The sequence below is a fragment of the Chrysoperla carnea genome, chromosome 1 (assembly GCF_905475395.1).
Source record: "Chrysoperla carnea chromosome 1, inChrCarn1.1, whole genome shotgun sequence".
NCBI lineage: Eukaryota > Metazoa > Arthropoda > Insecta > Neuroptera > Chrysopidae > Chrysoperla > Chrysoperla carnea.
The window spans coordinates 2440289-2452553 of NC_058337.1; the positions used below are offsets into that span (position 1 = coordinate 2440289).

Here is a 12265-nt window from a genome sequence, read left to right on the forward strand (position 1 = left end):
CAAAATTGTTTATTTATAAATATTTATATAATAAAAAAAAGATGCTTGTGGAAAAAGATGGAAGTTTTTGTAATTTTATTGCAAAATGGAAATCCTAGTAGCTCAGTTGGTTAAGGCGTAACCAATTCCGTTCATGGTATGCCTTGGGTAGCGGGTTCAGCATCTGGTTTAGGTACTAGGAACCCATTTACGGTACCCCTTTTTTGTTTTATTATTATTAAGTAAATTATTTTACTACTTCTTCGAAATAACAGTTATTTTATTTGGTATAAAATAGGTACAAAAATTTCAATTTTTTAATTTTCTAGAAAACATGAAAATTGTTTTAGAAAGAATCGCTTTACAAACAAAAAACAGAATACATTAAAGAAATATTTAATTTAATTATAAAATAAATACTTAAATAATCTCAGCATTGTTTTTAATTTGATCGAAAATAATATCTCTAAAATGACAGATGATTTCATCTTGAGACTTAACACGTCGCGATAATTCTAATTGTTTTCTCTGTTTTCGTTTTTCACTTAAACGCGTTTGCATGTACAATTGTCGACGATTTTTCAACGACACCGGTTGTTTAATGATTGCTTCACGTCCAACCCATTTACATTGTGGCAACAAATCCGCAAGTTTTTTACTCTCAATAATTTTACTCACTTTGTTCACTTCTTCGTATAAAACTCTTGGTCGAATTTTATATTTAGCACAACTGTTTTGATAGTTACGCGCTTTTGGTGTATCGAAATTGTTCTTGGACGTGATTGGGGCACTTTTACCAATTAATTTTTCAATATGCTCGGGAAGTTTGTCTTGAACGGGTGTTAGAAAATTCTTGAACTGAGTTATTGGACTTGATACAAGGGACATATTTGACAAGTGCTTGAGGTACGAATTTATAAGAAAACTGGAGTTGTTTCTTACTCGAATTAACTGACAGAACTGATTAAAAATTTTCAATCAACATAAATTCATTGCCATGAAAATAATTATACGTGGAGACAAACTGAATTTCAAACCATTTGTTATTGACTAGCAGCTACCCGCCCGCTTTGCTGGGCAGTTTCAACAAAGATTACCGTGTTGTACCTCTCAGTTATCCCTCTTTTTGATCACAATTTTATGGATTTTTATTTTTTGGTGCGGAATCTTAATCGGGGTAATAAAGAACACAATTAATAAAAAAATTAATTCGAAGATATATTTATATTTATATTATTGTTTATAAGAACATATTAATACATAAAATTGTTTATTCCTAGTTCGATGTGGTAAATAAGGCATTATTCTAGCGGTACCTTCATCACGATAAACAATATTTAACGTATTTGATTTTGGAACCAACGTAATTAAAGCTTCTTGTTCATTTTCTTCACGTGCTACATACATTATTTGACCGTTATTTTCATCGATACATTCAATATATAAAATCACATCCAGCTCACAGTCATTAAACCAAGATTTCTCTGACATTAACTGAAATAATACAAAAAAAAAATTCGTAAAGGCATATTTCCGTTTTGTAAACTCCTTTGAAACCCTAAAATGATTTGAGTAACAACATTAAATTTACACTTACAGAATAGCATCCAGGAGAAAATCGTTGTAATTCAAATCGCATTGATGGCTTCATATCACCTTCGGGAACCAAATCTAATTCCGTATATTTTTTTAACAATTCAAACATACTAATCGATTTAAACACATCTAAAAACTCCCTCAAATTATCCGGTAACGTTGATTCATCAGCAATTTCATAACGTCGTCGATTCGGTGGTCCAATCCATTTCCATGAAATTGTATTCGAATTCAAATTTAGTAAATTTTCTAAACAACTTTCATTGAAAAATTGTTCTAAACTAATTTCTGAGAACTTTTCGATATGTTCTTGAATATTTTTACATGTTGTCTCTTTTAAAAATAACGGATTAATCCATTTTTCAAGGGAAATTTGTTCGTTTTTCGGATGAATACAATTCGAACCGAATAATCCATTTGTTTCGGGTTCTAAGTTAGGTGGTTCCTCTAATGGTATTTGATCGGAATGAAACCAACCATTTATACTGATACGGGAATGATTCATGGAAAATACTTCCTGAACCTGGTGATATGAATCTTTTTTCACTTGAAAGAAAACAAATTGATTATGTTGTGGGAAAATATTTTTCATTGAATCGATATTCGGTTGTAAAAATTCATCTTTGCCAAATAATTGTAAAGCTCCACCAAATTCTGGTTTCCATATTTCGTCGTTATTCTCATCTAATCCGGTTAGATATAAAATAAAGGCTACACAACGATCACCTTGTAAATCGTCATGAACTAATAAATAATCGCCAAACGTATAAGCTGAACACGATGCCGATATTTTGGTTAATGGGAGACCTGTAGCCTTTGAAATCTAAAAAATGATTGAAAAAAATAGCATTTATAAAAATTCAGATCGATAAAAGCAGTTTCAGTTTCAAGAATCCTTTCAGGTTCGTGTTCATGTCATTCAAGGGGCTCTTCAATTTTTAAAGAAACAAAAATCGATTTTTTTGCTATTATTTAAGGTAGTACAGCAGTATCGAGTTGGAAAACCGATGTTTATAGGACCCCAAGGAACATTCAGCCAACTTAACCTAGGCAGACGGAGGCATAAGGCCCCAACGAGGGGATATGTAGCCCAAGTTTTTTTTTAAATGCTTATTTTGGCTTAAAATTAAATTCGATGTCAAGATTACATGATACGTAATCCAAAATTCGTGCTATTTTTGACCCGAAATTCCACTTTTGGCACAAAAACGAGTATTTGACGTCCAAACTGTTATCTGGAAAGTAGTTTTAGTCAACGATTGCGAATCTGATGTCAGTTTAACGAATTCTGTCACGTATTCCGAAAATCGTGCTATTTTTGGCCAAGAATTTCACTTTTTTGGTATACAATCAATAAACTATTTATTAGCCGTCCAGACTTTGTTCTAGGAGGTATTTTTGGCCGCTGTTTACAAATCCGATGTCCGATTACACAGATTCTATGACGCCTTCCGAAAATCGTGTTATTTTTTATAAACTCTTAGTTTGCCGTTTTTGTTCCAAAAAAATGTAATTCTTGACCAAAAATGGAACGATTTTCGGAAGACGTGGTGACAGAATTCGTGTAATCTGACATCGAATTCGTATTCACAGACCAAAAATACCTTCTAGATAACAGTTTGGACGATAAATACTTAGTTTTCCGTTTTTGTGCCAAAAAGTGAAATTTCGGGTCAAAAAAATACATGATTTTTTGAATACGGGACAGAATTCGTGTAATCTGACATCAGATTCGTATTCAACGAGCCAAAATGCTCCCCGCTGGATCCTATACTCTTTTCTGCCTAGGTTAAGTTGGCTGAATATTCCTTGGGGTTCTATAAACACGACTTTTTCAGAGTTTTCTAAGACTTATTAAGATTTATTATTTCTTCAAATATTTTTTCCACCAGGGAAGTTCAAAAACTGACTCAGACTTTGAAACAACTGAAACTTTTAAATAAAAATTTAATCACAAACCCAAGACCTAACTTCATTTTTTAAAAATTCATAAAGCTGATGAATATATTTCATTTTAATATTAACCAAATCATCAGTTTGTAAAAATTCATATAAATCCAAACGTCGTCTATTCCATTTGACGGAATTAATTTCATGTCGAATAGCATTTAGAATTGTTGGATTATCGATAAAATTTTTAATAACACATAATTGAAATGGATCCGAAATTAATGTAACATTATCTGAAAAATAGGAGCAAGCTTTCGTCCAGTTTTCATGAATAATTTCTGTATTTAAATCATCTTGTAACGATAATCGTTCATTTAGTTTCAATTTCTTTCGTTTTGGATTAAAATCATCACTTTTTGTTTCTTTTTCATCTAAAAATCGAAGGCGAAAAGTTAATTATCAGATCAATATTTTGGATTAAAATGGAAAACGTATTATTTTTATATGAATTGCCCAGTTAATGGATTTTATCCAGAGATTTCGGATTTCAAGATATATTTCCGGGGGCTCCACATAAAATTATAAATTTTTCGGATTTAATAGGCCTGGAGCCCGTGGCAGTAAAACAGCAAACTTAACGGATTTCGCATATGAATCAATACTATTTAACGATATAGGTACAATATGTACTAGGTGTGCCAGGGTTTATTCTGGCAGAAATATTTTTGGCCAGGATTTTTTTATTTTTTACAAGTGTGACCAATATTTTGGTCAAGTTTTACAAATTAATTTCCATGAAAGTGCAAACTACTTGGAATTATTAAAAGTATCAAAAATATTTGTGCCAGGATAAACCCTGGCACACCTTGTACATATTGTACCTATCGTTAAATAGCATTGATTCATATGCGAAATTTCGAAATCGGTGTAAGAACAGTTTTGCTGCCACAGGCTTCCCGCTTATAAATTCTGAATCTTATCGAAATAGAAAATTCTAGAACTACGTATATAATGATACTTAAAATATGTTGCTATGGAAATTACTAACATCCACAAATAGTAGACACAATATTTTCCGGTGTGGAAATAAGTATTGATGTATCGTCTGTATCGCATGAATTTTCATCAAAGTCACTAACTGGTGAATCACTTTCTTCTACCCATTGAATACAGTTTTCACTTTCGGAATCACTTTCACTAAAATCATTTAATTCCATATTCTTGTCCAATTTTATTTGGAAACATACATAACACGGGTATGTTGATATTTATATTTTTTAGGTTAAGTATTTTCGATTAAATAGTTTTTCCTACTTATGTTCGAAATAAAATTCAATTTCAATAAATATTCTTTAAGATTTGCTTTAAATGATAAATAAATTAATCAAAAAATGTGCAGCAAAATTCAAAAATTTGAATTTTTGAAAATTACAACAGTGTTGCAATATTTTATATGGCAATTTTTCGATGGCCCAAAAATTTACTTCGAATCGAATCAATGAAATAGAATAAAATAGATTTGTACGACATTTTAAAATGTGTTTTAAATGATAAAATACTGAAACAAATTAATATATTTGTAATTTTATTCTTAATAATATAAAATATCGTTAATCTGACAACGCTGTGAACGTATCAGTGGTCATCAAACTTCCAAAAGTAAATGTGACTGAAGCGTTATTAGTTTAGTTTGATGATTAAGACTAAAAGAAAATTAAATTTTCCATGGGACTAGCCCACGTTAAATTAAATTAATTATGTTTTCAGAGATCTAATCATTTAAGGTGATTTTTAACCACTTTACAAATTAACTTGACTTTTTTTCTAAACTTTATGAATAGCGAGAACTTGCAATTTAAAATATATGTATTTTACATGAAAAAGATATTATTTTTATGGAGGGTAAAGATAAGAAGGATTATAAAAAGTGTCCAAAAAAGCAAGAATATAAGGATGGCAAAAAACAAATGCTTAAAGTAATAAGAGTAAGAGAAAGATCAAAATAAGTTGTTAAATAAGGATCATAGAGAAGTTCACATGAAACACCTTTTGTTACACTAGCGCCATTCTAGCTACTTTATTTACTGCTATTTTGGGACACTAAATCAAGCAGAGAAAGTGGTTCTTTATCTCTACACTCCATAATAAATGTTAATACAAAATATGTTTCTTCAAATTTTGATATGGGTTTATATCCCACCTTTCTAAAACTTTAAGGTGGAAACCTTACTGCATAGTTGCGGTTGCCATTTGACTGGTAGTATAAAGATATCTCACATACAACTTAAATTTAAAGTTCAGTTTTAGTTTAAACCTTATATTCCCATCAAATTAGGTGAAAACTGAAGTTTTCGAGGCAGCAATACCAATACCATCTATTCCCAGTTTTAGCTTTTTATCTGTTGAAAAAATTTTTACGTATTTACACAATTTTTTGCAATTTTTCTAATAAACTAGTCCAAAGTTATCGGGCGTAAAATTTCCGATCGATTTGTATATATCAACTTTTTCTTATTTTCTGAAAACTAACATCAAAAGAAAAGAAGAAAAATTAAACAAAAATTACAAAAAACACAGAAAATTTGTACATAGAAGTATATTTTTCAGAAAATATGAAAGATAAAGAAAAAGTTACGAATCGATCGTAAATTTTACGCCGAATAACTTCGTATAGATCTATTTTTTTCTCTAAAATGCATGTTTTTCGAGTAAATTGCAAAAAATTGAGGAAAAAACTTGATTTTCCCGAAATCACCCTTTCTGTTCTACGCAAGTAAAAATCTAAAATTTGTCGACGCGGTCCTTCATAACTTCTGTAAATTATATAAAATTTCATCTAATTTGATGGGAGTACTCTATATATAAATGAGTTGTTTTATCGAGGCCATTTCAAAAAGCAAGTACATTTTTAAATCACACAGTTTAATTTAAGTAGTTCGATCTTTTAATTCTGATTTAAAATAACTTAATATTTAGCAAAAATATAAATTCGAATCAATTAAATTGTACTATTAGTCACGAACAAACACTTTTTATTAAAGTTCGAAAAGTTGGCGTCGATAAAACAACTTAAGCATAAAACATAATTCGTTACTTATTGGTTACCACTGGAATAACAAACAAAGCTGTGTTTATTGCGCCAAATCTCTCTTGTTCATTGGCCATTTTGCTTTCATTAAACAAAATTGACATACAAACGACGCTCGGTTTAGTTTGAAGACAAATAATTTAATTATTACGATTATTCATTGATCGAAATTCGTTTAAAATTCATTTATCTGTTTAAGATTTATAATTTTAAACAGTTTGTTTTTGTAAGTTTATTTTAAATTGATTACTAATCGTATAGCCGGTTGGTTGTTCATAATCTATAACTGATTTTTATTTTATTTGAAGAAACCGGAATAATGCCAAAAAAGAGCAAAAGTGGATCTGGATCAGACGACGGTAGCAGCAGCGAGGAGGAATACTCTGTGGAAAAAGTTTTGGATAAGAAAGTAGACAGAAAAGGAAAGGTAAATAATTTTTTTTTGTCTTTATGTGTATAGGAAATGTAAAAGTGTATTATCGGTGCCACTCGATTTATTCCAAAATTGGGTTGTAGCAGTTGAAGAAGATCGTAGAAATAAAATTTGTAAAATAATCGAATTTTTCAATTTTACGAATTCTGTACAAATATTTGTGACAAAGAGATGTTGAATTCTTCCAACATATTCCAAAATAAGGGAGTAACCTTGATTTGTTTGCCCGCTAAATTTATGGCGGGCTTCAAATATGGAAAACAGTTTTCTTCAAAATCAAAAATTTCGTGTGTAGTTAGTCGTGATTTTTATGCATCCGAGGAAAAAAAATGTAAGAACTTATGAAAAACGAAAATTTTTCTACGGTTTTCAACAAATTTTTATCAATTCGACTATATTTTTTTAATTTTTATTTGTGTTACCTTAGAATTTTCGACTGGGTGAACCAATTTTGTTGATTCTTTATCTATTTGAAAGCTCGTCCTTCCCGTGTGATCCCATTTCATTTTGGTCCAGTTCTGACAACGGCATCCATAAGAAAACCTTGTTAAAACTAGACAAGGTATGTTCGATGTAGGACGAGTTTTGGTTCAGTAGGTGCATGTACCCAGCCGACGACATTTTAACTTTTTCCCGCTTCCTGATTCCAATGTTGTATAAAAACATGAATACGTTTGTGTGAAAAATAGTTCCTGACAATGAATAAGTAATTAATGATTAATGAACTTTTTCCGCCTCAGATTTTTTCAATTTTTAATATGTAAACAAAACATTGACCAATTTGACAGCTCGAATGGAATAGTGAAGGCGCTGAGGGCCTACAAAAAGATTCTTAAACTAGAACAAATTTGCAATTTTCTCATTTAAATTATGTGGGATTTTCTTTCGCTAAAGGCTCGCTATCGACTTATAAACTAATAATGGGCCGGAAAAATGATGAAACTTAATACTTACAATCGTGTTAGTTTCCTTGCTATTTCATTAAGCGTATTATTATGTGAATAACATTAAAATATAGACCCATACCTTAAAATGAGTACCATAAAGTACAAAAATATTTTTAATTGGCCAATCTACGGCCGTTTCAAACCAAGCGCTTCGCGTCGATCTTATGCATTATTATTTTTGTTTATAATTTTCTCTACTTACTTTTCTTCTCTTTTTCAATAACTTAGGAGCTATGGCTGTATAAACAATTTAATTGTTTATAACAAATTCTCCCCCCACTTTGAGCTATGAGCAAACTGAAAATTCAGATTTAGCGGGTCAAAATAGGTCGATACAAAATACAATACACTCCTTGTTCGGTAGGACCTGTAAATGTATGCAAAACATACTCAGCGCCTACACTATAAATAAATCTTCTATAAATATATAGGAGACTTTCTATAGATATAGATTGATAGATAGATAGTCACTCATCACGATATCTCTGGAACTATAAGACCTAGAGACTTGAAATTTGGCAGGAATATTCCTTTTGCCAAGTAGAGGTCAGCTAAGAACGGATTTTACGAAATTCCACCCACAAGGGGGGTTGCGGGGGTGTTCATGAATAAAAAATTCATATTTTTCAATTATGGCTTTTAATAGTTCAAAACTTGGTCAGAATGTTTTAAATTACATTTAGAAATTTTTTTAACCTTCGGAGGGTAGAAAGGTGTAGCGAGAAAGTGGGAAGGAAATATCGAATATTTACAAATATACCTAAGTGGGGTATCAAATAAAAGAGCATGACGTGTACATTACAAAACTGTTATCCAACGCAAGGAAATGTGGAGGGAGGGGTGCAAGTGGGGATGTTGCCCAGCAAAGCGGGCGGGTAACAGCTAGTAAGCAATATGGCGCTGACTGGGTACTGTGCAAGAGAATGCGAGAATGTCCCCATCCTACTCCTACCTACAAAAGAGCATATCTTGCCTAGTTCTACCAAGGGAGTAACCTTGTTTGCCCGCTAAATTTATTTTTAATAATATGGTTTCCAATGTAGAAAACAGTTTTTCTTCAAAATCAAAAATTTCGTGTGTAGTTAGTCGTGATTTTTATGCATCGGGGGAAAAAAATGCAAGAACTTGTAAATGTAAGAAATGTAAGAAAAAATGTAATTGGTAATGTTCCAAGTCGCCCTGTAAGGTTCCTCGAATTTTTATGTGTCATATTCCCCCACAGGGGGAGATTTGAAAAACTGTCACTAAGTTATGGTTCTTGAAACTGTCTGCTTGTTTGATAATTCATTAGATGTGATTCTGAACAGTTATCCTGCAAAGTTTGAACTCAACAAGTCCCATTCCCGAATTATGCCAAAAAAACCGAAAATGTCGTTACGCGGTAAAAAAAAATTTGGAGGGATGGTTCTGGAAACTGTGTAAAACTTGTTTGGTTGTGTTGAACATGTCAAAAGGATCAGGGAAATATGTCTGGCAGAAAAGCAAGAGGCCAGGGATTTTTTTGGCAGCACTTTGAAAAACGCGAATTATTCCCTGGGGAGGGGGGGGAATATGACACATAGAAATTCGAGGAAACCTACAGGGCGACTTGGAACATTACCTGCTATTATATTTAAGGCACAGCAGACGGTTACCATGACAGTACTTTTAATAAATTTTAATGTGTGCGTAATATTTTCGACATCCTATATTTCTGTTGGTTCTTATTAATTTTTTGGAATTTTTTCTCTAAATAGGTATCATACAAATTAAAATGGAAAGGATACTCCGAAGAAGAGAGTACATGGGAACCCGAAGAACATTTAAACTGCCATGATTTAATAAAAGAATTCGAAGATAATCGTAAACGTAAACTAAAAGAAAAAGAAGATGAGGATAACACACCAAAAAAAGCTAAAACCGAAACAAAGAAAAAAGACGAGGAAACACCAACTGCTAACAAATCGAAGACCTCATCAAAAACACCATCCTCATCCACTGATCGTTCCCGTTCAAAAACTAAAGATTCAGATGATAGAAGTATTCGGAGTGATAAATCTGATTCCAAGTCAAAATCTTCAGACAAAGAAAAGAAGAATGGTTTTCAACGTGGTTTATCACCGGAAACAATAATTGGGGCATCGGATAGTTCCGGTGATTTAATGTTCTTGATGAAATGGAAAGGTACCGATGAAGCTGATTTAGTTAAGGCAAAAGATGCAAATGTGAAATGTCCACAAATTGTTATTAAATTTTATGAAGAACGACTTACGTGGCACACACCTACCTCTCAAGAAAATTAATTGCACTTGAGTTAATTCTCGTATTAATTAAAAATATTGTTTAAGTTTAATTCATTCATTAATTATTCTTTTTTTTTATACCGTTCGTAGTGATTTTAAATCAATCTCATCAAGCATACACGGCAGTCAGGCCTAGTATTTGACACGTTATTTTCGAAATTTGATCAATTTTTATAGTCAAGGATCTAGAATGGGGTCTAGAAAATTTTTAATTACAGACCAGGCCCGTGTTTTGGATTCATCCACGAGGAGTTTAAACCTTTGTTCATCATGGTAGGACATAACATCAACTCGTTTTCGTTTTCGAATTCGTTTTTCGAATAAAATAACAATTTATTATGTCAAAATTTATTTTCAAATAAGTTACTTTTTCGAAACTGTGTACGCATCGAGATTAAATCGTTTTTAGGCCGGTTCTCAGACATTGTCGATCTAAGGTATGTTTTGAGACTTCGAAAAGTTGACGAGAAGCGTTCACCCGTTGCTGTTGTCGCTCGAAAAACTTCCAGAACAGAAAGGATTTGGTAGAACTTTTTAAAAGCATTTTCATTGCAAATATCGAATGAATTTTTGACATCCTATAATGCATTTTCGCCAAAGTTCAACTTTGTCGACCCAGATATCACAGAAATTTCCTTACAAAATTGAAAAATATGGTTCGAAAAGTTCGATTACTTCGATGATGCTGACGTAAAGGAAGCTGGCTTGACAGAAAGAGAAATTGAGAACGTATCTGGAGGAATCGAAGGATTATATCTTAAACAGATTGTGATTCGAAAACAATCTTCAACTGGATCAGTCTGTACATTCGAGCGTTGCGTTTTTTTTTGACGCGAGACTTGATTTCCGCAATTCAATGTCTTATTCATCGCAAATCTCGTAATAATTAAGATCAAGTAAATGCCAACAAAATGACGAAATAGCTAAAATAGTCAATAGAAATGCGTTTCATAAAGGGGCTGCATTTACAGGACTAATTTATTTGGAGAGATTCTCAATGGGAGGGAGGGGCTTTGACCTTCCAAACCTTCTTGCTCTTTGTGCGCACGGGCCTATTGAAAACTTATTAGAAGATGAATAAAAATTAATGATTTTCAAGGTCTGTGTCAGTGTTGGACACAGGCCTTGATAACATCTTAGAAATGACTGTCAAATACTTGGCCTGACTCTGGACCTAAGTACCAATATTTTCGATTTGTTTTTTTTATAATTAAAATATTTTCTTCAAATCTCTGAATATTTTTTATTTAATTTTTGACATTTTAAAAATCGCAAAGCTTTATAAATCGATATTTTTTTTTTTTTTTTGAATTGATTAATTTTGAGTCCGTTTCTGGAACTCATTTATTATTGTAAAATTAAAAAATATTTGTAAGTAAACTATTGTACTCTAAATTAAAGTGATGCTTATGATTGAGTGCTATTTCATTTGGTGTCCAATTATAAGTATATTGTATTAAGTTTCTGATAAAAAAATATATATACATCCCTAAAAATTGATTTTTTTTTTATTGATTATCCTGAAATGTTACCTGGTATGTGGGTACCGGGACACAGGGACGTTCCAGGAAATTGTGATGCCGACGATCTTGCCAGAAATGGCACGATGCGGCCGGACACAAGCATCAATAAATATCCGGGAGTTCCATTTGCGAACTGCAAGTTACTCCTGAAAGAGGATATTCTGAAAAAGGCCAATCTTAGGTGGAGGGAAGAACGTACTTGTGGTACTACAAGACAGATATGGTCTGAGTACAATCGCAGGCGTTCCGAAGTTCTCATATCACTTCCAAGGGCCTCTATTCGTAAAGTTTTTGCGGCTATCACAGGACACTGGCTGGGCGGCAAGCATGCTGAACGCTTAGGCCTGGCAGTATATCACGACTACTGCAGGAGCTGTCACAGTGATGACGAGGACGATAGAATGTCTCATCTTCTCTGTCACTGCCCAGCTCTTGTCATGAGGAGATAGACTTACTTGAGCGAGCCTCTCTTTGACGACCTCTCCGACCTAAAGTCAGTCGACGTCAAAGCCCTTCTGCTGTTCTTA

At 32.4% G+C, this 12265-nt stretch overlaps 2 protein-coding genes across 3 annotated transcripts; one reads left to right on the forward strand and one right to left on the reverse strand.

Moving 5' to 3' along the window:
* Positions 1-1233: 1233 nt before the first annotated feature.
* LOC123290414 (prolyl 3-hydroxylase OGFOD1) lies at positions 1234-4738 on the reverse strand (the record flags this gene model as incomplete). The annotated part of the gene is made up of 4 exons (XM_044870587.1): positions 4514-4738; positions 3535-3896; positions 1577-2398; positions 1234-1473 (listed from the first exon to the last, which is right to left on the reverse strand). Coding segments are annotated over exons 1-4 (1593 nt in total), but the record flags the coding sequence as incomplete, so codon positions are not given.
* Positions 4641-11711, forward strand: LOC123300758 (chromobox protein homolog 1-like). 2 transcript variants are annotated; one of them, XM_044883416.1, is made up of 3 exons: positions 4641-4721; positions 6862-6980; positions 9670-11711. In XM_044883416.1, the coding sequence occupies exons 2-3, from the start codon at positions 6873-6875 to the stop codon at positions 10213-10215; spliced, it is 654 nt and encodes a 217-aa protein (XP_044739351.1). In that variant the 5' UTR covers positions 4641-4721; positions 6862-6872; the 3' UTR covers positions 10216-11711. The 2 variants fall into 2 exon arrangements, with proteins under 2 accessions (XP_044739351.1, XP_044739343.1); XM_044883408.1 differs by lacking the exon at positions 4641-4721 and adding an exon at positions 6622-6779.
* Positions 11712-12265: the final 554 nt, after the last annotated feature.

Bases quoted from the DNA above. Each gene is read 5' to 3' on its own strand.
- LOC123300758 (XM_044883416.1), top strand. From the start codon at position 6,873: ATGCCAAAAAAGAGCAAAAGTGGATCTGGATCAGACGACGGTAGCAGC. The intron at 6,981-9,669 runs GTAAATAATTTT...TTCTCTAAATAG, and splicing joins AAGTAGACAGAAAAGGAAAG to GTATCATACAAATTAAAATG.